The sequence below is a fragment of the Melanostigma gelatinosum genome, assembly GCF_949748355.1.
Source record: "Melanostigma gelatinosum genome assembly, chromosome: 1".
Taxonomy (NCBI): Eukaryota; Metazoa; Chordata; class Actinopteri; order Perciformes; family Zoarcidae; genus Melanostigma; species Melanostigma gelatinosum.
The window spans coordinates 9,102,622-9,130,355 of record NC_136634.1 but is presented as its reverse complement, the minus strand read 5'-3'; the positions used below and the strand labels follow the sequence as shown (position 1 = coordinate 9,130,355).

General features: G+C 41.9%; 2 protein-coding genes across 2 annotated transcripts; both read left to right on the top strand.

The window, feature by feature from the left end:
* Positions 1-1,117: 1,117 nt before the first annotated feature.
* On the top strand, positions 1,118-11,826 carry LOC306784542 (neuroplastin-like; the record flags this gene model as incomplete). Its single annotated transcript, XM_079278576.1, has 8 exons — positions 1,118-1,208; positions 6,101-6,269; positions 6,382-6,476; positions 7,436-7,569; positions 7,661-7,934; positions 9,546-9,567; positions 10,697-10,773; positions 10,940-11,826. The coding sequence occupies 7 exons, from the start codon at positions 1,118-1,120 to the stop codon at positions 10,755-10,757; spliced, it is 846 nt and encodes a 281-aa protein (XP_079134702.1). The 3' UTR covers positions 10,758-10,773; positions 10,940-11,826.
* Positions 11,827-15,749: 3,923 nt separating this feature from the next.
* Positions 15,750-27,187, top strand: LOC306776576 (potassium/sodium hyperpolarization-activated cyclic nucleotide-gated channel 2-like; the record flags this gene model as incomplete). Its single annotated transcript, XM_079267288.1, has 8 exons — positions 15,750-16,399; positions 19,262-19,685; positions 20,331-20,492; positions 21,265-21,483; positions 22,645-22,791; positions 23,458-23,698; positions 24,761-24,925; positions 25,629-27,187. The coding sequence occupies 8 exons, from the start codon at positions 15,750-15,752 to the stop codon at positions 27,185-27,187; spliced, it is 3,567 nt and encodes a 1,188-aa protein (XP_079123414.1).
* Positions 27,188-27,734: the final 547 nt, after the last annotated feature.

The following is a 27,734-nucleotide window of genomic DNA, read 5'->3' as shown; positions in this document are numbered from 1 at the left end:
TGACATAAAAACAAGTACTTTTACCAACTTTTTTTATGAATTCAGTTGAGGAGCTGGCCCCGAAGCTTCTCCTCCAGAACTGTAAAATAGACCCAATAGGATAGAATAACAGAAATATCTGAATCAGGAGTGGTCACCATCATAAGCTCCCAAGAGACTCAAAAGCAAAGGATGATTATGGGTTGGTTACCACTTTTTAAAGCAATACAAAGCAACTCTTCTGCCTCCTCCATATGCTTTTGCGTTTTGTGTTTCTTCTGTACCTCGGTGTATCAAGTGGAATGGATGCAGTATTGCACCAATGGCCTCTTCTCCAGTTTGTTCACTTTTCTTTATTCTGTCTGCTGATCCTTGTAACTGTACATATGATGTATGTTGTAACAATGAGTTGCACAGAATCCACATCCAGTGAGCATTGAGTATGAAATGATTCCAATGACAATAACCACAAGTAAAGTATGTTTCGGCCACTTAACAGGCTCACTTTAGTTTAGGGACAAGGTAACAGTGTGACAAAGGTGCGTGAGGCTGTCATTACCCGATATTAGTTCAAAGAGAAATAGGATTACGACTTAAAGCTCTAGGTGCTGTTAAGGTCAGGGCTTATGTCAGACTGAGAGACTGCTTGACCCACAGTTTCAGACCCAGTAGCGGTTTGTAAAGCTCTGGGTGCCGTTACAGTTGTATTAATACCTCCGAATTACTCGTTCCTGATGTTTTTTTAATTGTGAAATGAGAAATAACAGCGTCCATTTTGTCTGTTTTAATATAATTGATTTCTGCTCTACTTTCTGATGGGACGTAGTGTGGATGTACCCGCTTGTCTCTGCGCTCCTCCAAGATCTCGCGCGATTTAAGATTAAACGGGTGGTTAAGAAAAAAGAAAAGGTGGTTCCCTTGCTGCACCGGGCTGACAGCAGAGAGCCGTACAGGTAACCAGCTAACACAGGGCTCCCGCTAGTCTACCTAGCGACACTTCTGTCTCTGCGTGATACGATTGGAGTGTGTGGCGGTGAATCCACGTCCCGCATCATCGCATCCCGCTCAGGTCACCTTAGCGCTCGGTCCTACCGGCATTTTCCAGGCCCCCCCCCCCCCCCCCCCCCAGTCTCCAAAGATGATACCTGGCAAACGAAGAGCTGCAGTCATGTCCTTCTCGGTGGCGATATTTGGAGCCCTAATGCTGCAGTCTGTATCCTCCCAGAACGGTAGGAACCGAGCTCTTCTTATAGAAAACTACACGGTGGTTATTCTCACGTCATGGCGAAAATGCGGTGCTTTTAGGGAGGGATGTCGCCTGCATTTCTGCATTCTAATTAATCATTACAAGACGTGTCTTTTCTTAAGAACGTTGTCCATCACGAGTATCTCACCAGCAACCAGGTTTCATTACATAATCCCTTCAACGTTGCACTGTAAGAAACTGCTATTTGTCGAATAAAGCGCTGTTTTTTTGGCATTCTGTGCATTTGAAATTAAGTGTCAATGCATAATTGGCTTATTCGTTGGGCTAAAGTGGGCCACGCGCAGGCCTGTGTCCCTAAAATGTCCTTTGAAGTGTGGAGCTGCATGTAGCCTACATGAGCGGTTGCTGATTGCAGCAAGGACAAGTTCTGCTCATTGGGTCGGGGGGATAGCAGAAGGTGGATGTAGGGAAATGGTGTCACACTGAAGTTCAAAAACCTGCCCTGCTCTCCTTAGAGATTGGTTCTCACACAGTCATCATGCTGTTTGTCACGCGTGGGTCTGCTCAGGTATGTCAGGATGTGGCTCAGGAATTCAGCATCCAGCAGTCTATCACCAAATCCCACTCCTACAGGGTGAGATCATTCCCGGCATCAGTCCAGGTCCTTGTGACCGAGCACATGTCATTAGATGTAGGACCTCAGAAGTGCTGTAAATGGCACCAGTTCGTTTTGCTGCATGCTTCTATTTTTAGCGCTGAGATGCTGCACTGAGACCATGGCTTTAATGTCCTCTTGCAACAGTGAATCTCTTAACTCTTCGCTGAGATGTACTGCACTGCAGAATGGAATTGATTTCCCCCCCAACAAACTGTTGTAAACCCGTCTCAGCTGAGTCTTCGGTGGTGGATGCTGTAAGTCTGATTAGCAAACATTGTGTAACAGTAAGTGAGAATTTATTCAGCCCGGGCCTTCTCTTGAGTTGACCGTGCATTACACATCTCCTACTGCACACCCACTCGTTACATCTCTTCTTCAATCAGCACGCCAGCAGATAAAGTTCTGCTTAAATGTAATGCCTTTTCATCTGACAGGCCGCTAGTAAGTGTGAATTTGTCTTATCTTCTTCAAGTCCAGAGAGGATGGATGGCTCAGAGAATGCCACAGTATACTTTAAATACTGATAATCACCATTAGTTGAGTCTGGTCATGCTATTAACGGGCACAGCAGCCAGCCTCATCACAGAAGCCATTTTTATCTGCTAATGGCTGCTCACTTGCGAAGCTATTCCCGCCAAAGTTCTCTAAGGATGTGTGTTTGACCTGAAGTGGCTTTTACCAAGGAGGCAGTTTACATCATTCAAACTATTTTATTTCGAACTTTCACGCACAAGCCACAACAAAAACTTCAATAAATGCAGGTCGGGCCACAAATATTGATTATTTTAATTATTTAATTATCAGATTACTTTTCAATTTGTTCATTCATTGTTTGGTCAATACAATGTCAGAAAATAAAAGACTGTTTATCAAAATTGCTGCAGATTATTTTAATTATTTTCAATTAGTCAATTGGAGACGTGGTTTGTAAGAGCAGAACAGAATCAAATGATACATTTGGTTATTAACGCATATTAAAACTATATGGCTGCAGTTTAAAATCACTTTTATTTTCTGTAAACATCAGTTCACAATCATGTCACTCGTGGAAAATGTCAATACTCAGCGCTTAAATATATGCAATAATCCGTACATGCTTTATGCTTTTTCTAATCTACAGTGAGTGTCGTCACTTCTGTTCAGATAGAATATTAATTTAGCATCTAATTCAATATGTATTGCTGCAGTAACTGGGACAGTATAACTATACTATATTTATTGGTGTAAGTGGATTCATAGAAGATGTAGAGAGAATATCTGCAAGGAAAGACTCATGACTGTTCCAGGCCTTCTGTTGTCAGGTTGTCACATTTATGGTTTGAATAATGTACCACAAATTAGCATCAATATAAATTCATGTCAGTCTAATCATTGAAAGTTGTAAGGTTATGAAGTTGAGAATGTATTTCTTATTTTCTGGTACAAGCACTATATTTACCATCCTCTCAGTTTACAGTCACAAGGGGCTGACAGGAAGTGACTGAAAGGCAGATTTTGATTGGTCCTCACTAAAACATCAAAGTGTCTGATTGGAGAGAAGTACTTTACAGTCTTATACATGATAATGCAAATGGTTTTCACTAGATAGAGCTTTCAGGTGGTGAAAATAACACCGTGTGGTTTTGGTTTTATTGCACACTTCCAAATATTCACCAGAACTTCCAGAAATTCACCAAGAAAATAAACAACATCTCGCCTAAAACATGGATATAGAAACACAGAACGAATACACTTTACAGACATTTAAATGTCAAGAAACAATGTGGAAACAATAAATATTGAATTAATGAAGTGTGACACGTGGACAAAAAAAGAAAACATAGAAATGAAAAGTGATAAACGGCATAAGAAGGCAGCAGAAAATAACAGCTTTTTAAGCCTGCTTTTAAAAAATGTATGGATGAATTGGAAAAAATAAAATGATCATTTAGTAGCAGCCTAGCACATTCAAAGCCTAACAATATGTTGACGATTTAAGATTAATCAGGTATTAAAAAAAAGAACAGTGCAATGCAGCCTTAGTTCTAAGATCACACACGTGAGACACGCACAACACAACACTAAACTAACATCAACTTGACATGAGTGATGTAATTTAGACGTGTGTGTGTGTGCGGTACAGCGCTACTCGCTCAGCACTTTTGACACATGCACACGATCCGAGGTGGCAGGAACCGTCTCTCAGCAGTTCTGTGTTAAGAGCTGAGGTTTTGGTTTTAGTTTTCAGACCCACTCCGGTTGTTTACTGCTACTTACAAACACTCAGTTGACTGGTGCAGTCACATACAACAGTATCAATGAGACTAAATAATGAACACCTGTCAGTATAATGCAATAATTCAACAATATAGCCTTCATGAAGGGAGGATGTATTGCAGGATTGTTGTATTAGACTGCATTGTTTTAATATGGGGTACCTAATAAACTGGCAGCTCAGTGCGAATCTATTTGTGCCTACAGTAGATGTGCTGGTCTCAGTGTACCAGTTCCGGGCTGTACAGCAGGGTTATGATGTCTTTCTGCCTTGTGATGATCTGCCCGGTCTGGTTGGTCGTCTCTCCCTCTTCCCACTTTGTTGCCGTAGAGTGCTTCTATGGAAACGGAGGGGGTCCATCACCATTCGCCCACATGCTCCCCAGAGACCCAAAGCTGCAGTTTCTATAAATCTCCTCTCAATGTGCATATAGACCATACATATGATTACAGCCAACCGCCTGGAAATAGCAGCAATAATGGCTTTAGGCAGATCTGAGGTTGCCTCTCTTTTCTCTCTCTTCCCAAAAATGTTGCTGTTGCCGTTCCTGACGGACAGTTTGATGCAGATTTCACTATTTTGTGTTTGATGGTTTTATGTTGTATGTTGGAGCTGAAACTATTCGTTTATCGAAAACAAAATGAATCAGCAACAATTAAATGCTAAAAATGGCCAAAATGTTCTATTTCCACATTTGTAATTTCAGTCTTCTATGATAGTTAATTGAATATCGTTGAGTTTGGGACTTTGGGGTTTAAGATTTTTTACATTTTCTACTCTTTTTTTATTTTTTATTTTTTATTTTATTTTATTTTTTTTATTTTTTTCTTCTTCTCCATTTTACTTGAATTAACCTTTGTTTCACTTTATGATAATTTGTCTGTCATTTTTTGTTGTATTATTATTTCATATTATCTTTTTTCTGTTTGTCTTTCCATTTCTTCTTCCCATTTAATTGACCCTGTTATTTTCTTGCCTTTCTATACTCCACCTGCTTTCCTTTTTGGGGGGGGGGGGGGGGCTTATCTCTGGACATGCTGTCCCCTAAACCTCCACCACCTCCACCAGCGTAACGACCTGCACCAAAATCCAGCCACCACCTGGATCCGTGCTCAGGCCACTATCACGGTGCTGCAGAGTGAGTGGTCACTGTAGAGGAAACACCCTCTTCCCTTCAGTCAGCAACCAAACTTAGCAGTTCCTGTGTGATCCAGCCTCCCTCAAACCTCTCCAGAGGGTCTGTAGCTTCCTCCATCGGTACCATCCTCCACTAGAAGAAAAACACCACCAAATATTCTTTATTTTACCAGCAGTTGATTGAGTAGTATATTGTGCTCATCCCTTGGTTCAGTACAACTGAATCCCCATCTCCATTTCCCCTTTACTTGATTTTTCTCTCCCTTTAGCTCTCATCCTCTAATTTCTGTGAACTGTATAACATTATATTCTATTTAATTTTCTTATTTTTTCTTATATTAATCTGCATTATTTCTGTGTTTCTAACACTTGTTTGTTGTTTGCTCACCAGCAGCTGTACCAGAATCTGAAATCTAGATTCAAGTTAAAACATGCGGGTGCTGAACTTGGGTGTTTAATCTCAACACTTTTTTGGTACTGACCGAAATGTTTCTGCAGCTCAGAGTATCAAAAACGGATGCACACAGGCTTGTAGCTTAACGTTTTATTAAAGAACCAGATATTTTCTAATACAGATTGACATCTTATGTACTGATGATTCAACCGAGGGAGTTTCATCCGAACCTTGGAAGTGCTCCCACTTCCCAGTCACCCACCAACACAGCAAATGACTACTTCTTCTTAAGGAACCCTGGATGCCTGAAAATAATTCCTCCCACTTCACAACTCTATTCCTGTGCTATTATTGTATAAAGTGTGGCTGGCTGTGGTATCTGTCCGAACCCTTTGTGCGTTTACATCCTCCACCCACGAGTCCCAGCAAACATCACTTCTGTCCAAGCTGATCTGTGTGTCTCTCTTACAGAGCCGTCCATTTCCACCTCTGAACACGCCACGCTTCCTGTGGAAGGCGACTCTTACACACTGCAGTGCAACCTGACCAGCGCCCACAGTGTGCACGAGGAGAGCTACTGGATGAAGAACGGAGAGGAGATCCCGGAAACACGCAGCCCAAATAGGAACACTGAGTACAAGTAGGCGTCACGGCAAACTGTATACAACTTCTGTGTGTGTGTGTGTGTGTGTGTGTTAAACACAGAGTTTAGCCTGTTGTGGGTTCACGTGAGGTGTGTTTCTGCTCTGCAGGCTGAAGAAACCAAGAGGAGACGCCGCCGGATGGTACATGTGTGTCTACACTTTCGAGATGGCTCCTCCAGCAAACGCCACCATAGAAGTTAAATGTAGGTGTTGATTTGTGAGCTGCATGCGGGTTTTTTCAAGGCCACATTAGAGATGCCCCTGATTTAAAAAATGGCCCGGAATGGCCTTGAGCACTAGCAGCGCTGTCATGTGAGGACCTGTGATTTCAAACGGCTCTGCTTGCTGCCCGGGGGGCAGCCTGTGCCCTTGACACTTCCATCCAATGAAGGCCCGGCTCAGTGGCAGCAGATGGCGTCTTGTTTGTCTGATGGCAGGGGATTATGTCTCAACGTTAAAATCTGGTCAGCCTTTTCTGCTGTCACACGCATCGCTATGGAGGGAAATTGGATTTTATGGGGCATTTCTTTTCATCCGGGAAGGAAACAAGATTTACAGACCAGGCAGAGTTATAATATACAGAAAACACAGACTACTACAGGCAGCTCGGTGTTCAATTGGATCACATGATCCTGATTGATGAAATGTTGTGAATGAAATATTTATATTTCACCTCTTTTCACTCAGAAGTTAGTGGGTCTTCCCTTTGTTGATCATGGCTTAAAAAACTTGTGGGTTTTATTTCTTTTATGTTTCTCTACTTGTTACAATGTAGTTTGCTGCATTATTTTACCCTCCTGCAGCTGTTTTAATGCCAATTATAATGTCTGTCATCTTCTTAAATCGTACTTTGTGCATTTGGCTTGAAAAGTACTCAATGAATAAATAATAATAATTTTTATGATCTCAACACAGTGAAGGTAAAACGTAACTGTTTTCTATAAGCACTGCTTACTTAAGTAGAAACGGATAATAAATGTTGTTTTCATTGCATCTATTGTTTATATCAGTTAAATGATGAAAAGCACAAATTTGTAATATATTTAATCTCATTCCTATACCTACAATTATGAATCACTGAATCCACAGTAGACCTGTAAAGCTTTACTTTGTGAATTTCGTGAATGTATTATAACATCTGATCTGTGCTATTTTGTTTTAGCTGCTCCTGACATTACAGGCCACAAGCGCAGCGAGAATAAGAACGAGGGCCAACTTGCTGTTCTCTACTGTAAGTCTGTGGGCTATCCTCACCCGGTCTGGACCTGGCGTAAGTTAGACAACGGCATTCCCAGGGTATGTGAAACCAATATACACTCCCTGATGTAGTCAACATATCATCAATCCTAAACATTATAAAGTACATTTCTTTCTTCTCCCTAAATAGGAAATTGACAACTCAAGCGGACGTTTCTTCATTAGCAGCAGAGACAACTACACCGAGCTCCACATTGTGGAGCTGGACATTACCTTAGATCCAGGCGAGTACCACTGCAATGCCACCAACATGCTCGGCAGCAGTGACGAGAAGATCGTACTGAGGGTTCGAAGCCACTTGGCCCCCTTATGGCCTCTTCTGGGGGTTTTGGCCGAGATCATCATCCTGATCGTCGTCATCGTTGTTTATGAGAAGCGTAAGAAGCCGGAGGATTTACAAGACGGTGAGTCACCAGCGGTGGCGCTTAGGACTCTTATTATTCCAGTGTTTTTAATATGTCTGAGGAGAAACTGGTTTTATTGCTCGGAGTTGACATGGATCTCTCCTAAGTGAAGTCTTTTTTTTCATCCCGAACCTCCGTCGGTGTGGTGTTGGGCAATCAGGCGACCATGAAAGAAGCCACACTTTATTTTTAGCTGTCTGCTTAAGTCATTCTTTAGCAGGAGACACGAACAGAGTCACCTGACACTGTGCTGTGCCCACACTCAATAATTCAGTCTGGCGAGGTTGACCTAACAGGCAGACACTGTTGCAGGAGGTCGCACCTTGTCAGGACAATTTCATGCATTTAATATTCATGAGAAATATGACACTGCAGTTTTGCAGTGGTGTACAGTTTCAATTATTTACGGCTTTCCAGGGACCTTGTGCCGTCCCCGAGCTGCTGCAAGCTTAACCACGAGACGCATCATTTAGCTATACAATCTGTGTATGCCAGCCTGGGGATTTTCTAATACTACTGAGTGCTTCCAAGAGTCAAAGCTATATCATAAATTATGGATCAAAGGTATTTAGGTGACCTTTTCCCCTCAAACTGAATTTTGATGTTGTCACATGCTGATCAGATGCAATGTGCAGCGAATGACTGACAGCTCAGAGCTGTGACATTCAGTCAGTTTGAGAAATATATGGTCATTATGGTACATTACAGGCTGTTTACGTCACCTTGAGAATCCGCACAGTCTTACAAAATGGACAAGGATGTTGTGAATCATTCAGCAAATTCTTACATGAAATGTTGATACTTCATGTTTTACGTAGGTTAGCTAAGGCTGTTAAATATTTTAACAGATTGTTCCCCTTCTCCCCAAATTGCATAACCTAAAACCATGTTTGTGGTAAGTGTGAGACTTTGCATGCTTCATGAATATTAATAAGCATTCAGCCTCATCTTCTTCCAGTTCACACGACAGTACACGGTTCTGTTCAGGTTCAGCCTCAGCGTTAGTGTCAAATGCCCTTCTGAATCTTCCGTTTTTAAGATTTTATTTACAAACGGTAACGTCATGTTTTTGCATCAAACCGCGGCCGTGAGATGGCATGCAAGTCACAATCAGTCATTGCTGCTGTCACTGCTTGACACTGCTTTAATGACGTTATTACCTGATATTAACGGAGCTGCTCCTCGCTAATCTCTTTGAGTGATCAGCTGTTCTTTGTGAACGCTGCCTGTCTGTGCATGACAACAGCATTTTTTTCAATATTGGGTTTTGCCTGTATGTGATTGTTTTAATGTGGTCTTGTGCTGGATTTAACTGCACTCTGTGTTTTGTGAGTGACTTCATGTGGTGTTTTTTTTTCCTGTGGCATGACAGCCTGTTGTTTAGTATTTTGTTACTTCATCTGGGCGATGTTTTCATCCCATAGCACGATCTGCACATGCAGTACAGTTTAACATAAAACGCTGTGTAAACCTGAAGAGTCACAACTTACTGTTCTTAATGCTTTGTGCTTTTTGTAAAAAAAACAGTTTCACTTCATCAAGTGTGCAACATTCTTGCGATTATTTTATTTTTTGCTCTTCATTTCTCCATATTTTCCCTTGTTGCCTCAGATGATGACCCTTCAGGTCCAGTGTAAGTATAAACAATTTACCTCCGTTAACTTCTGTGTTTAACTTGATAACGTGTGTTTTGTTGTAGATTATCATGATGCATCCACTCCTGACTGTCTTTAGAGCTCAGTGTGCAGTACACCCCAAATCTGTGTCCCAAATATCTGGGAGCATCATGCGATAGTGCTTTGCTGCCTTCATATAAATCCCAGGGAAATACATGTGAAATATATGCGACATGTGTTGCCGTCAATGACGAGTTATCATCTGAATTGTCCTGAAGAGTGAAGCCCTGCCCATGATGCTCTAAGACTTAAAAAGTTTGAATGACTTCTTTAACTTACCATATTATCGGACATACGCAGTGTGCAAACGTTTAATAAATGGTTTATAATGCAGTTGTAAGCAGGAATGAGCGTTAATATATTTGTCAACAACTATACCTCCTCCCATGGGCACCCACAAGGAGGCTGGTCTATAACAAGAAAATAAATGATGATGTACTGAAACACATTTGGAGTAATTAGAAAATACAGTTCAAAGGAGAATTTATAATTGTTGACAAATACTTAATAAACATTTTGAAATGTATCTATACTGCTTATAAACAAGGGACTTGAAGTAAAGGGTTATCAATAAAGGATACAAATATCAACAATTTTTTAATAAATAAGTAACTGGACCCAGGTCTGCTATACTCCCCCAGAGTGAAATGTTTAATTTGTGTTCATTCAGTGTACAATAGAGCTGAACTAAGTATTTTTTTTCCCCAGTATTGATTAAAGGCGCATTTCACCCGATAATTTTCTCAGACTTTATAAAGCTCCCATAGCCACAGAAGACATACAACTGTTTTCACTGCCTGAATAACTGTGTGTAAAATCAGTGAAGTGCCCCTTTAATCTACGGTTTTGTTTTTTTCTAAATTGAATTAGTATGTACGCTGAATGACAGAAATTAGGCTAAAAGTCCATCGCGAGGTGATGTGACTTTAATACGTAAAACAAGAGAAAAGCAAATCTTTTTAGTTGGTAAATGACTGCAATGATTCAACAGTTATTAGAATCAGGATGAAAATTATTTTCTGCCAATCATGTGACTGATTTTATTTGAGGTATGAACTGATGGTGTTGTTTTTCCTCCTGCTAAAGCAAAACTAATTCAACCAACAACCACAAAGACAAGAATCTCCGCCAGAGGAATACAAACTGAGCAGCCTGTCTGCTGAGTAAGTATTACATTATTTAGAGGAAGTCTGGTGATGAATATGTATTACAAGCCTGTGGCCACAAGTTACATTATGATCCACCAGATGATCTTATCACTGAGCGCTCAACCAAAATAAGACTACCGTCAGTCTGCTCTAATGAGTCAAATGTTCTCTTCATTTGCAGGCTTCATTGCACATGTATTGACCATATGAAGGTAAACGAGAAGGGAGTCCAAACCGGTTGTAAAGAGGATGTATCTGCCACTACAAGTATGGTTGAGGAGGAGTTCAATGAGTCCTTATGATTTTATTGTGTGAGGGTGCGAATATGGAATATGAAATTAACATTATAACCGTTGTTGCTGCATGCAGTTGTGACGTTAGAGATTTTTCTTTTCCCCTCTTATCCGCTAATTTTACATTTTTACTACTTCTAAAATAATGCATGCAAGATGTTGACCTTCTGTTTGATACAGAAACAGCTTTTTTTTTCTGGGAGTGGCTTCATTTAGATAATCCCTACTGTGTGTTCTAGAGGAAAAACAAAACTTGGCAATGTAAACAAAATGCCTCCATAATTGGGTATGACAGTTGTGTACAGTTTTATCATACCACTGCATACCATCTTATCATAGAATATCTATTGCATTTTAAGGGCTTTGCAATGTCCCTCTAAATTTGAATACGGTTTTCTTTACTGTATGTATTAAATCACTATAACTATGTATCAGATCACCAATAATATAAAGACTATTCATATGATATGATGCACTTAAATGTTGAAGATAATAAAAAACTGTTTAGACCGACTTTAGGAAATCTGTACGAACCATTCTAACATATTGTTTAATATTCATGTGTATTGTACAGCATGGCTATTATCCTATGCAATTATTATCCATATCAATATATTGAAAACCATCGCAGCTTTTGATTTCTCCGTGACAAAGCTTTAAACTAGTAGAATCACCGTAGAGCGTTGATGGCGTACTGCACAGCTGCATGGATTCTCTAGAGCTGACGTGGGAGGCGGCGAACGTCAGGACTGATACATGTGAAGCAATTCAAAGATCCCCGACTCATTTTTAAGAATAAATATCTCAAAAAAGTAAGTGTCTGTTGAGTTGGTTTCCTTGTAGAGCACAGTAGACATTCAGTTGTCCCATCAATGATGCAAGCAGGCCGTCCCATCAGGATGCTGGGACATATGAACATGCTGAGAACAGCGCCATCTAGTGAGGTTTTCAGTTGCTCACTTCAGGCTTGTCAAATATGATGATGGACTTCACATCAGGGGAACAAAGACAAGTTCTTGTGAAATGCAGAACAACTACAGTTCATTGGCAATGAAAATCTTCTCTCTCAGATTATCGAATATGTATAAAAAAAGGAAAATCACACAAGTAGTTTTTAACATTAGGATTATTTAAAATCCTAACTTTGGGCCTGAAGTGACGAACAAACCCACAAATCATCAACACTATCAGTAGCTATGTGTGATTGTTAGTGCAGGTACTATATGAACATGGATCCCAATTTATCTACGGCAACATTTGCAATTTAGAATATGTTTTAAACACTTGTGTACCAGGTGATAGTGGTATTGCTACTTACTCATTTTGAGGAGTTTTGCCATTTTAATGTTTGACGAAGACAGGAACATAACGCTAAAACTAATGCAGTCTAAAACCGTTATAAATCATACTTTTATAAAGGTGTTTATTCAACTATATTGTTAGTTTGGAGAATGTAGTTTATGGTGCTGGTAAGTCGTTTGTGTTTTTTAATATTTAGTGCTCTCGTATATGAAAGACATTATAAATGGGTTGGACACAATATCACATGTGGCTGTTTTAGCCCGGTGTACCTAATAAACTGCCAACTGAGTGTATGTTTCTCCTGTGTTATTCTCAAACAGAGTGGGCAGCACATTCAACACATTATGTATGCAGCAGCACAGCAAAGGGAGGCGCTATTTTATTGTGGCTGCTGTCTGGAAACATTGTTGGGCTTTCATCAACATTTCTAACTATTTTCAGATGGAGAGTAATGAAATATTGTGATGTGTTTTTCATACCTTTTTTAAGCTGGTCTTTCATTTGTCTGGATCTGATTCACATGATGTAATGTTGACCTCGATTAATACGCCAGTGGGATTCAAACAGTCATAAGAACAGTCCATTTCTGAAGCGGACAGACATCTGTGACCTTGTGAACCCGGAGAAAAATGATTTGTACTTCTGTCTGTGTGGTTTAATCTCTAATTCGGGTGATGAGTTGTTTGGTGAAGTTTGAATACGGTACATCTGATGGTCTAGTTCTTAAACAGGCCAGTGGGTTGTATTTAACAACAAATTCAGTGGGTATTTCAAACTTTGTCGGAAATATTTACAGTAAGGAATTCACCAAAGCCCTTTTTTTGGACGTGTTCTACTTGCCTCCTCTGTGACCAGACTGAGTCTACTTTAAACGATTCTCTCTGGTCATGTTTTACAACATAACCAAACATCTGCAATATTACAAAATAATAATCAGTTCTTGTCAGATGTTCCCAACATTGTGAAGCCTATTAGTTCACCACCTGGGCATTGAGATTCACGACTGTACAGTGTGTGTTTCCCATTTGGTATTTTGTGAATAGAAATCCCATGATGGTGTTAAAATCATTCAAACTACACATGTAGTTCATGACAACAAGAAAAGCATGGAACATGCATGTACACTCAGTGGCCAGTTTGTTATGTACTTATAGCTAAAACTAATATTTAGGCTATCCTCATTGACATAAAAGGGGTGGACAAAATACATGACACTATGGCACAACACAGTTCAACAGCACAAACAATCCAAAATGACCTTAAAGCTGACTCAACCCTTGTTACAACTGTTTAAAAACTGCATTAGTTTTACTGTAGGTGTAACGAAAACAACTGTAAACTGTGTGCAAACCTGCCATGTGATCTGCGATGGCGTCCTACACTTGGTGATAATCGGGCCTGCAAACATAATGGAGAGTGATGACTGGAGGTGCAAAATAGGGCACATAGTGTGAACTTCTATTCCCTGTAGTTCATGAGACTGACAGCTTGAAGTGCTGACGCTAAGACACAGATTGTTTGGATCTCCGTAGGAACATTTCTGAAGGACAAGTCCCTTTTTTTTCTTCTGTTGTATTCTATTCAATTCATGTCATTTTACCGTCCCATGTTGTTTGACCACCGATGAAAATAAATAAAATAGGTGAACGAAAAATAGTATCTGTTGCATACAGTAGCAGACTCTTGACCTGTGATAGATTCACATTTATATTAGTTTATTACTGTATCGTGAGGAATTATTATAGCAGAAACAAACTGTTCACTATCCTCTTCCTTATGGCAGTAGGCCATATTAAATTGCTGCGTGGTTTGTATTGAATCATATACAGTAATGCAACCAGCTGTCAACAACCTGTAACCAAATTCATTTGCAGTATTGGTCTTTGCCAGGAAGGATTTCATCTCTTTTCTACCCGACTGAAAATGTCTTCTTTGGGGAATAAAAATGAAACACTGCAGACACTGAGAGTATTAATACATCTGCCATAATAACGTGAGTAGTTGGCCAAACAGGTTGCACCTCGATGTATTATCATCACAGTAAGTAATGAAAGTTGAAACAAATCCCCCATTAACAAGGAAAGTATTGGACATTATTCACATTCTTCTCTCCTCAAGCTGTAGGTTCAAAAGTTGATCAGAAGATGTGGGGATGTAAATTTGGACACAACTAATTCTTCAGTTTATTGGAGATGTTTCAACCCATTAGGGCTACCATGGATACAACATGTTCTATAGATCACTGGAGAAATTAAGGCAGTATATTGTCAAATCAATTTTAGTTATATAACCCAATATTACAGATTTTCCTCAATGAGCTTTATAATCTGTACAGAACACCCTCTATTCTAAGACCCTCGATTCGCAAAAGGAAAAACTCCCCCCAAAATTTTAAAAGAGTGATTTAAATTGTAATTGTAATAAATTGTAATAATGTAAATAGTGTTAAATCACTGGCACTATACACACAACATGTGGGTATTTGTCAGCACAGCTCTTACTTGATAAATATACGATAGTCAAACTAAAGAGTTGTGGGCTCGTCTGGGATTTGAACCAGTTCTGAGACTGTTGAGTATTATGACCACTTGTAGGCTGACTGGTGTTATTATATCGCAATGTGTCTCTAAAGCTTAAAACTATATTAATAACATAATAAACATAATTTGTCTGGCAGATTATGACACAAGTACTGTTTCTTCAGTGTGCAGGGCCTGGCGACAAACATTTGTTAGATGCATAAAGATCTGACTTTATTCTCTGGCGTTCACTCGCTTTCTCTCCGCGAGTGAACTATCAACTCCAAGGCTGGATCGCATCCTTGAATCCTCCTCTTCCAGCTGTCCTGGGCGGGGTGAGCGCATGTACCGTGCAGGCTCGTATGGCAACCCAACCCAAGCCCATCGATATTCACGTTAAAGCGGGAGGCTGATGGATCAGTGGTGTCAGCGCTCTTTGAACGCCGGTGCTGGCTGCGTGCATGTGTGTCATCGCCTCGCACTGACAGAATGCTCAGATATTTTGGGGAGGTGGAGATCATGCTTTGTCATTGAGGAACTCAGCAGCAGCGGTCTCCCACTCCGGCACGTCCGACGCTCAGCATGCTGCATCCTGATGCGCTCTCGTCTGCACGCGGTGGGCTCACCTGGATTTACACGCGTTTCCCGTTTACCGCTTTCACATGACCTTCGGAATTGAAGCAACCACGTATATCGTTGACGCATCTCAATGTTTGAACCGGGGGAGAGAGGAACGTCCCAAGTGTCAAATAAGATACAACCTGTCCTGCGGATGCGCCGTCACTGTTTGCCTCCAGTGGCACCCTTACGAGATTCATGATTGATCCCTCTGTTTTCACGGGCTGTCCTGAGAGCGCATCTCTTCTCTTTCTTCAAAATGGAAATATTTCAGTCTTCCATGCGCAAACGGCTGTACAGCTTGCCGCAAAACATTGGGCAAAAAGCCATCGTGATTGACGAAGGAGACAACGGCGACAAGGACACTAAGAGGAAAAGTATTCGGCTAAAACATTTCTCCTTTCCGTCTCCTGCAAGCAGTTGCAAGAGTATTGAGGAGACCAGGAGCGAAGACTTTGAGAGAAACGTTACTGTGAAGACCAACTTGAACGGGGACTGTCGCGTATTTCGGGGCAGCCTCTCTTCCATCACCGGGCGGCATCCTCCCGGGTCAGATCCGGCGGAGCAGCAGTGCCTCATCCCCGAGGCGGGCGTCAGAGAGAGTTACCCCGGTGAGCACAGCCCCGGGGCCCAGCAGCGAGCAACGGGTGGTCTGAGTGGCGTAGCCGGGCAAGGATATGTGTTTGACCAGACAAGTTTTATTAAGTTGGAGGGCACCGAGCAAATCATACCTGAGGACGACCGGCTGTACCAAGCCGGCTTCATGCACCGGCAGTTTGGGGCGATGCTCCAACCGGGTGTCAACAAGTTCTCCCTGCGGATGTTGGGGAGTGAGAGGGCCGTGGAGCATGAGAGGGAGCGAGTAAAGTCTGCTGGCTTCTGGATAATCCATCCGTACAGTGATTTTAGGTAATTTGTGTGCAGAAAATCTTTCTTTACAAACGGCTGTTTTAGGAAAAACAAACAAAAAAGTGCAGCAGTGATCCTGTCACACATTTTTAGGCTTGTTTGACATAAAAATGTGGAAAAACAGATCATTTTAGAACAGCCAAATCTTGATGAGACATAAAATACTGTCAAATATGATAAGGTCACTCTTAACTTAATATCATAGACACACACTGATCCCCTTTACAAAGGACTGCTTTTTCTTTCATCACTGTGATGATGTTATGATAACCAGGTGTGTGAGCCTGCAGCAGAATAGATATCATAAGCTAAATGTGCCTCGGTAGGCTATCCATATACATAAATGGCTTAATTCCTACAAAATGATCCTTTTCTAAAAACTCAATCACTCGCACTGTACAGGCCATTCTTACAGGGAAACATCAGTCAGAATGTATCGTAAAGGAGTTGACTGGCATACAAAATCTGTTATTAGCACAATGACAGTCAAATTAAATCATACAGATGTGGAATATAAATCGATATTTAGTTTGGCCTGTGGGAGTGTTTGTGTGCATAATTTCATTCCCACAAGTATGCTTCATATGACAATCTAACAAACCAATTGTCTCTGCCTGTAAATTAAATGTGTGCAACAAACTAAGCCAACCTGTATCCTCTAATTTAACACACATGCTGTGCTGTGTTATGCATGTTCTACATTTCATGGAACGCTGCATGCAAACCAGCATTCTGTTCATCGCGGCCATCAAGGGATTTTCATGACATTTAACCTTGAGGCTCGCTGTCATCATATCTTCACTGGCCAGTTGTATGCCGATGTGTGTCACTGCAGTTTTTTTCCCACTCATCTGAATTCCACTTTTTTTTTTTTGATCATTTAGCGAGGGCAATGGATTACAGAGAGTGCAGCAGGGGCTTGGGAAATGGGTAATCAAAATAGGGTAACATGACCATTCGAGATATTAGAAGCACACATCAGTGGAGATTATTACAGTACAATTAGTCTAATGGAGCAGAGATGGTGTGGACGGGGAGGGGACACTCTCCACAAAACACCGATCACACAGAGACTGAGAGGTTGAAATGGAAATGGTGTTGAGAGGAATCAGGACATCCAGCTGTTACATGTGTTATGAGGTGTCATTACTTAAAGCCCAGTTTGGGTCTCTCTCTGAGCTTTAGATAGCAGGGTTCTGTGCCTCTTAAGGAGGACACTTCATCCCGCAGTTTCCATTTTAAGTTACCGGTAACCTAAAGGTTATTTGGGTCTTTTTAGCTGTCCGAGAAACTGTTGTATCCAATCCTAAAAACACTCGCTGCTTCCATGACCACTGTGCATCGGCTCAGCAAACCAATGTATCTTCTCCTTGTATCTTTTATAGAAAGTCTGTGTTGTTCGTAGCATAAGTAACTGCTGTCTTTTAGTCAAGCTGTCCGTGGATAGAGCAGCAGACATACTGAACTGGCACGCTGCGTAAATATGGTTAATATGATTGCTGGTGGGCCTGAGCCACAGTACAGGTGTGTGTTAAGCCACTGAGCTGCATGCAGGCTGTTGGGCTTCAGCTGCGCTCTGGCATCACGAGATAAGTATCTCTAGTACAAATGTGATCCCTTTTTCAGCTGTCCTGATTGATCTAAGCTCCTTTCACCATTTTAAGCCTTTTGTGTTCACTTTGCTTGTAACTCCCCTCTCTTTCTGCTCTCATGCTCTTTGACGTAGTTGCACTCTGACCCAAATAGTGCAAGATTCCTTTCTGGACCAGTAGAGGTCTTGAGAACCCATAACTGTCAGCTGTATTTTCATGGTAACACCAGAATGTACCAGCAAGTTGTCTGATCTTTGTGGCGTGAATGCTGTGTGCACAGTCAGCTGATCAGAGTCAGTGAAATGGTCTGCAGGTGCAGTAATGCACTGTCCCCTGTGCAATATTTGCAAGATTTGTTAATGAAGCTATGAATTTGAACATTTTGCAGTACTTTGAAATCCAATTTGCTGACTTAACTGTGAACAAAAACTTAACACAGCGACATTTTTCAAGCAATTCCTGAGGAAATCGAACACTCTGCTGCTGGTACTTGAGGATTAAGTTAGTTGTGAAAATCAAAATTTCCTCATGAGCAATTCGGATGAATACCAATAACATATTTTCCTCTCCGTCCGTCCAGGAACCCAGTATTGGACTGAATGTGTTTGTTTGCATTGTTTCTGCTCATTTGAACAGTCTAAATCTACTTAAATGAAATGGATTTTGACTTCCAGAATTAGACCTCAAGTTGCACAGAGATTCATTTCTATTTGAAGTTCCTACATGTCCCAAATTGCTTTGAATATGCAGCACATATTTAGTATGCACATAGACACACACACACACACACACACACACACACACACACATTCAGACTCTGGCTTAAAAGTCTCCTGTGTGAACCGAACGGAAACCATTGATCAAATTGGTTTCTGTTCATAATCTGTTCCTGTGTCAGGATCTTTCCACCATTTCACTCTTTACAGACCATGACGTTTTCATCTGCTGATTATTGTTCATCATTTTGCCAGTAAAATCTACAAAAATTGTGAAAAAATGCCCATTGTAATTTGTCTAAAATGTTTTGGACCAAAGACAAAGACGAGCATTAAATCCTTGTATTTGAGAAGTTGGAACCAGCACATGTTTTTATTTTTGCTCTAATCTCAATGAAAGTCATACAAATGACAAACAACCCACAAAAATAGCGTATTAATCCACGCATTAAAACAGTCAACGCAGTTATTTTGTCAAAGGTAGGAGTGAACCTGAAGGACCTTCGCCCGCTGTTTTCTACAACGTGAGTTATGTGTGTGGCCGTGTGTTACAGGTTCTACTGGGATCTGACCATGCTGCTGCTGATGGTGGGGAACCTCATCATCATCCCTGTGGGCATCACCTTCTTCAAGGACGAGCACACGCCGCCCTGGATCGTCTTTAACGTGGTCTCGGACACCTTCTTCCTCATGGACCTGGTCCTCAACTTCCGCACGGGCATCGTCAAGGAGGACAACACGGAGATCATCCTCGACCCGCATCAGATTAAGGTCAAATACCTGAAGTCCTGGTTTGTGGTGGATTTCATCTCATCCATACCCGTGGACTACATCTTTCTCATCGTGGAGACACGCATCGACTCAGACTTTTACAAGACGGCCCGAGCCCTGAGGATTGTCCGGTTCACCAAGATCCTCAGTCTGCTGCGGCTGCTGCGCCTCTCCAGACTCATCCGCTACATCCACCAGTGGGAAGAGGTAGATCCTGCATGGAAAGGCTCTCTGGATCTCCATATACACGACTAATAGAGCTGCAACATTCAGTCAAAATTAATCAGCAGCAATTTTGTTAATCATTTCATTCATTTGTGTTGGAAGAAAAATGCCCCAAATTCAAATCTCATTCAAAATAGTTTTGTCCTCTGACTAAAGTGCTGTACATGGTGAGATTTCCCTTGCATTAGCAGATTCCACCTATCTTGTAATCTTGTCTGGATTACCAAATTCATTTTTTTCTATTTCAATGAAAATACTTGACACTGCATATTGTAAAAACAAATGTGCATGTTCTTAAAGCTGTAGAGTTCATTTGTCGGTTTCCCTCTGATGCTCACACACAACCAACTGACTTAATAACATATATTTTTTCCGGCATTATCTTATTTTTATAATTCCAGCTGAGGCTGCACCCACAGGCCATTAATGTTGCTTGCAGATTGTTACGCAAGACTGAAACAGCCTCTGGTGATCTATAGAAGATTAAGAACAGTATGGTCTGATGTAGGACCACTGTGCCCATCGGCCCACAAAGCACCTATTGTACATTTCAAATCCTCTGGTTGCATGCCAGAGAAGTGAAATTAGTTGTTTCAATTGTATTAATGCTGATAATCTGTGTGACAGGTTTTCCATATGACCTATGACTTGGCCAGCGCCATGGTGCGCATCATGAACCTGATCGGTATGATGCTGCTGCTGTGTCACTGGGATGGCTGTCTGCAGTTCCTGGTTCCCATGCTGCAGGACTTCCCTGCTGACTGCTGGGTCACTAGAAACAAGATGGTGGTAAGTGGACGAAGTAGTCGATGGGGTCCTGCAAGAACACAAACTTTTTGGTTTTTTTCTGTGCTCGTTTTGCTGGTTAGACGTAGGCGGGTCTCAGCTAGAAAAAGATGTTTCATGCTTCCATGAAGCAGGAGTTAGCAACATTTAAATCAAAATAATCTGATGTAATTGTGGGTCTTGTTTGGTTGCTGTTAATCAAATCAGATCACAGTCCAAAGACAGCATTTTTGAATGGTAATCTTAATAAATAATATTTAATGGTATTTTTTCCTTCCAAACTCTAATTTAAAGCTGGTGCTTTATTTAGCACCAGCCTCTCAAATGTGGGAGTGTGGATATTTTCTTTGTCATATATTACAGTAAACCAAATATCTTCGTATTTTGGACCGTTGGTCAAATAAAACAAGATATTTTAGTGCATATCTTTGGGCTGTGGGAAATTATCATCAGCATTTTTCATAATTTTCTGACTTTTTGTAGATCAAACAATCGATTCATTGAGAAAACAATCTGCAGATTAATTGATAATGAAAATAATCATTCGTTGCATCATATTCAATATACAGTATAACGTACAGAATATATTATTAGGTATACCAGTAGCTGCAATAGACTTACACCAAAGAATAAATCAGGACAGTTATGTCAATGCAAAAGTCAACATGCATTTTATAAGGTGTTGTCCTAAACTGCGAATAGGCTCACATAGATTTTCTGCAGCATTAATGTTGTGCTGATAAACATTCTCCTTCCTCCTCTTCGTCTCTTACAGAATGACACTTGGGGTCAGCAATACTCCTACGCCCTGTTCAAGGCCATGAGTCACATGCTGTGCATCGGGTACGGCCTGTACCCCCCTATCGGCATGGCTGACGTGTGGCTCACCATCCTCAGCATGATTGTGGGCGCAACCTGCTTTGCCATGTTTGTGGGGCATGCCACTGCACTCATTCAGTCTCTGGACTCCTCCAGGAGGCAGTACCAAGAAAAGGTCGGTGTTTGCTCCCTGCGTGGCTGATATCTTTCAAAGAAATCAACTTTCTTTAGGTCCAAGAGAGTTTTATTCCAGAGAGCTTTGTTTACATTTAAAAAAAACCCTCTCCAGCTCAGCGAGTGAGTGCGTGAGTGAGTGAGTGTGTGAGTAACAGCAGTGGTTGCGTGAGCTAGAGAGTGAATAAAGAGACGGGGCCGGCATTAGTGAGAACAAAGCCATGAATCAAAAGAATAAAAACGCTATTTTCAGATTTTTTACGGCGGTTATGTTCCAAATGGAATGAGACCGGGCTGCACATCCTGCTTATTGGCTGGGGGTTACGCTCCCACTTGGGGTCCAAATGCTCTTTGCCGACGCCCAGAAATGTCCCGAAAACATGCAACATAAGAAAAAAAGAGAAAATACGGGCAGAGGGCAGGGTCAGATACAGACACTGCCACGCTTCCAGTGAAGGGATGATTGAGAGGGATTATATTTTGTATCGGTCTATACATTTGTTGGAAATTGTTACACATTGTACCTTTAAATGGAAACAATGATATTGTGAGTGACAACGTATTTGTGTGAATACTTACCCCACCTGTCATAAATATTTAGGCATTTAAGTGAGAGAAAGCCCCACAGAGGGAGACGAATGGATGAGAAGGGATAGAGAGCAACATGTGAGAGTGATCACTGAAAGATTTGTGAGCTGCTGTTGGGGATTTTTAACACAGAGAGGCATCTGGAAGAGTTAAAGAGCTCGTTGATAAAAGCTAAACAGCAACTTGCAGCAGGACATAACTTACATAGATTGGGTACACGGACCATTCATGGTGCTTTGCCAGTAGAGTACACCGCTGAAGGACACAGTAGTTAATGTTATTAGCTTGCAGCCTGCAGAGCGCAACTGTATTTGTCAGATGGGACAGAGGCCCAACATCGCTCTGTGGGCAGGTTTCACAGATGGCCCGACAGTTGACTGTTAACATAATGAGACGCATTACAGTCCACCTCTGAGCCAACACATCAATCACTTTAATACATTCTGACATGACTTTGCATTTTCTCTTGCAGTTATTTAAGTGACATAATAACTATTATGATTGTTATTGTTGCTGTTATTATTGTTATTTTTATTCTTGTTTTACAAATGCAATCCCTGTTTCGTTGTTGCAGTATAAGCAGGTGGAGCAGTACATGTCCTTCCACAAGCTCCCTGCCAGCATGCGGCAGAGGATCCACGAGTACTACGAACACCGTTATCAGGGCAAGGTGTTCGACGAGGAAAGCATTTTGGAGGAGCTGAACGAGCCACTGCGAGAGGTCAGAAGTCATCTAACTTGTCGCCTTGATGATGATACTGCTGAGTCATCGTAATGTTGGCTTTACATTTACTTTTACTGTTTAGAATTTATAAGCAGTACGAAACACAAGTAAATGGTTTATAACACAATGCGATGGAGGTGTCAGCAGATAGACGTGTAAATGAATATGTTAGTCAACAACTATAACTCCTCCTGTTGATACCCTTAAATGGAGGCTGCTGTATAAACAGATAGTGAATGACAATATAGTAAAGCATAGTTGTTATTCATAGGATCATTTCTAATTACTGAGAAACACTGTGCATTAACCACCACTTCAAACGTCCTTATATATCCACTTAAACATGTATTACATGTGTACATACAGCTTATAAATGCTAAATCGATTTTTTGTTTGACGTGAGCATGCTTGATCGAATGGTTTCCAGTTAGTTATTTACTCAATCTAATATGCCTCCCTTATTTTGCATGATAATGTTAATCGTCATGTAATCTGATTAGTAACGGCTGGAGACTTTATGAGACAGATCCTCATTAACGGAGCACTAAGCCGTTAACCGCCCTGCTTTTATTATGATTTCAATGTGCACATGTCGTTATACTGCCATTTCTGATGCGAAGGCCTCGCCTTAACAGCTAAAACACTGTTTTGTGTCTTCTGCAGGAGATCATCAACTTTAACTGTCGCAAACTGGTGGCCTCCATGCCGCTTTTCGCCAACGCTGATCCGACCTTTGTCACCTCCATGCTGACCAAACTGCGCTTCGAGGTCTTCCAGCCGGCCGACTACATCATCAGAGAGGGAACCATCGGCAAGAAGATGTACTTCATCCAGCACGGTGTCGTCAGTGTCCTGACCAAGAACAGCAATGCCACCAAGCTGTCCGATGGCTCTTATTTTGGAGGTAATGTCTGCACACAAGCTGCTGTGTGGACTGCATGCTAATATTTTGTGTAGCTGACACTGAGTCAGTATGGATGTATGTGAAGGAGTGCTGATAGTGTGATTTGTTTTGATTTATTTTGCTCTGGCACTCAGCAGATTAACTGCCCTGACTATTACAGATGGGAAAAATTGTCCACGTCATCTCCTTAAAAGGGCTCGGGACTAAGAGGGGCAAAGCTGTGTGATCTTTGATTCTATTTGTGAGGTTTTCCCCGTTGTTCATGCCATATTTAAAGCTGAAATCCGGAACTTTCAATTTGTTGTCGCCCATGTTACATCGTCTCATTGTCTGTAACCGGCTGTGTAGAAAAGGGAAATTTCATCATCAAATATCTACTAGGAAATATAAATGTATAATTTACTTTTAAGGCGGTGTGATCTGACAACTCAAGCAATTATTTCTAACCATATTTTTATGTTTAATGTTTACACTTTGATACAACCTGATGATATGGTAATCACAAAACATTTAATATTTTGGCTTACAGCTACTCAACACAGCTGAACACACACACACACACACTGATGTGATAGTGGTAAATGAGTACAGGAAATGTGTTTAAAAGAGAGAGCGTGTGAGTCTGTGTGTGCGTGTGTGTTTGTGTCTATATCCTCAATATGGCCGTCCTGAAAAATATGTCCACTTTACTTTTTTTTTTTTCAAATGGCGAATTATTTTATTTTTCTGATCTCTGGCACGACAGATGAGGTCGGGACAAACTGTAAGCTGCAGAAATTGCATTAAGTGCTCCATCTGTGGGGTTCAGAGGCATCGGCCGTTTCATGCTTTATCTTCTCACACTAATGATACTGTTTTTGCATTTTCTTTGATGAATGGATCTCAAAAATATACACGTGTCTGTAATGTATCACACAACATGTCGGAGAGAAGTGGAAAATCCTCATACAGTACTTCATATGAATCACCCATTTAAAAAAAAAACCTTGATGTTTCTGACTTTCACTCAGCAGGATGTGTTTCAAAGAAATGGTACAAACTTTTCCCGTATCTGCTCTGCAGAGATCTGCCTGCTCACCCGAGGCAGGAGGACGGCCAGCGTGCGAGCTGAAAACTACTGTCGGCTGTACTCTCTGTCGGTGGACAACTTCAACGAGGTGCTGGAGGAGTATCCCATGATGAGGAGGGCCTTCGAGACCGTGGCTCTCGACCGCCTGGACCGCATCGGTGAGTCACTTGCCTGTACATAGAAGCTAGTTTCATGTTTTACAGTTAAATATTATTAATTATATAAGTTTGATAGTTTGCTTTGCTTTCTTCTTCTTCATATATTACATTTAAAAACAAGGCTATAACAAATTGTTTATAGCAGTCAAGCATTAATTGATTTGATTGAATTTATTTTCAGGACACAAAAATGAAATATTACAAAGAAAATATCACCAATCATACCACTCACGATTGATTAAAGTAAATCAGATTATTCTCGCATTATTAATTCATCCATAATCTTTGGATTAACGATCTTCTTCAGGCAGGAACTATGAATCCAATACCAAACAATAAAATACTCATACATACAAATCCATGACAAACTAGCCAAATTAAATAAGAATTATGAATATGAAAGTTAAGAAATACAGAATACGAATAAGAATCATTTCATGGTCTGTACTCTGTACTGTTTTGGATCCCACTCCGTCTTTGCTGTTTCAGCCGCATTGTACTGTAACGCCTCACATAAGAACCGGACATCCATGTAAATTGGTTGCTGATATATGGAAATTGTATGTTATGCTATGACATTTAAACTCTCTCTAGTTTAAAGCCGCAAGGCAATGGTGCTGTGGAGTAGTCCTCATATTTTGCGGTGTATGCTCTCATTAATGAAAAAGATAATTGCATGACCTTATTTGTGTTTTCTTAACAGGGAAGAGGAACTCTGTTCTGCAGAATAAAGTCCAGCATCACCAAAGTGCTGGCACTTTAAACTTCCAAGAGACCGAGATCATCCAAAGAATAGTGCAACATGACCGTGACATGGCCCAATGCACGGAGCTGATCCAGACCAGCCCACAGAGCCTTCACCTTCTCCCCGTTCCCCCATCACCCACCCCGGTCATCTGGGCCCCGCTGATTCAGGCCCCGCTTCAGGCTGCTGCTGCCACCACCCCGCTGGCTCTGGCCTTAGCCCACCACTCCCAGCTGCTCCCCATCCTCTTCCACCATCCTCTGGCTCCAGGCTCCCTGAAGGACCCCATCGGCCATCCAAAGAAAGTCCATGTTGGAGCGAACATGACCAGTAGCTGTGGTTCAGGGCCCAGTTCTCCTGTCAGTTCCAACAAAATCAGATCGGGGATTGAGACTCCCACATTGGCGTCGCTCAGGGCACAGCATCTCGCAGCTGGGCCCGTGTCACCCACACTGCAGTCCCAGCCCGTCTTCACCAGCAGCCTGCAGCCTCTGGCCCCTCTGCCCTCACACCATCTCCCACACCACCCCCCCTACTCTGGCATGGCCTCAGTCTTCCCCATCGCCCAGACCACTGTCTCCTACACCTGCTCTGCTCAGCTCCACTCTCAGCCCTTCCACGGTGCAATGACCACCCCACCACACCCGATAGGTTTACTCCAGCAGGGGGCGCCGGGTAGGCTAGCAGTGAGGTTCCCAACTCCCTCTTTCTCCACCATAAGCCCTCTCATCTCCAGCTCAGTCGGCCCCATACTAAGCCATCTGCAGCAGCCCTCTCACGCCACCGTGCAGCAGATGGGGTACAGTCATGACAGAGCAGGCAGGACATCCAGTGGTCTGAACCTCACACATTTTCCCTTCATCACCAGCGCTCAGTCCCCCACTGGATTTATTCAGCCAGGGTCTGCAGTTGTAGTTGGGGCCGCAGCCTCCCTGGCGCAGCAAAGCCTTGCAGGTCTCCAGTCTGTTTTCCTCCCCCAGGTTCTCGCCGAGCACTCGGCCCTCGCCTCCCTGGCCCAGTATGGCTCCGCCGAAGCTTCGCCCTGCTGCACACCTCAAGTCCACAGTCCTAGCATACAGAGCCCTGTGAGGGGAAGGACAGTTTACCACAGTGAGCTCCCCAGCGCTGTGGGCTCTCGTAGCCCTCTAATCCTTCAGACCTCATGCCCTACCAGGGTGGCCTGTACACTCAACGAGAGGGCCGAGTCCTCGGTGGATCTCTTTACCCAGGAAATAAAGACTATCTCAGGCTCTTCCAGCTCTTTACACCAGGAAAGGCCTTTGGCCATGAGCGGCTCCTCAGAAGGGGTAGCAGGGGGAACCAGCCCCTTCTCCTCCCCCATGGCTGTCAGCAAACCCTACAGCCCAATCCTGGGTCAAGTTGCTCCCGTTAGTCGGACACATTCAGGGCCTGAACCTCAGAACCAGTCGGTTGGTGTTCACTCTTCCCAGGCTAGATCCCCTGCTAAGATCTTCGAGACCGAACACAAGCAGTCCAAGCTTCCATCTAACTTGTGAGGTTCAGACACACCCTCCTTTAATGCCTGAACAAAAGGAAGGTCACCTCCTTATTGGCATTGTTGGCATTAACACATTTTAAAGTAGGAGGGTGTGTTATTTTAGACTGGAGATTGGTTTCATTTTTAATCAGGCTGAATGGATCGGGGATAATCATGTACAATGATGGATATTTTTTCTACAGGATATTGTATCTTTGAATATGGTAATAAAATCAAAAAACCTGTTGATGGGTATATATAGCACCTCATTCAAATATAAATTGTTCTGTGTATTGTATTATATCCACACTTTGTTATTCAGTATTTTGTTTGAACCCCATTGTTTAGCCAATTTTGTGAAACCTTTTAGCTACACCCGTTTAGTTGAACATTTGTCCACAGCTGTATCCCGTTATGATTGAAACCAAAAACGATTGTCCTCATTTATGTCTTTTCCCACCACCGAGTGTGTCGTGGGAATGCAAAGTTACTAAGCGATTAGAGGATAGAGAGACACTTTGCTTGTCTCAGAGATCACCTAACGTAGTGGTTTGATGACGCCATGT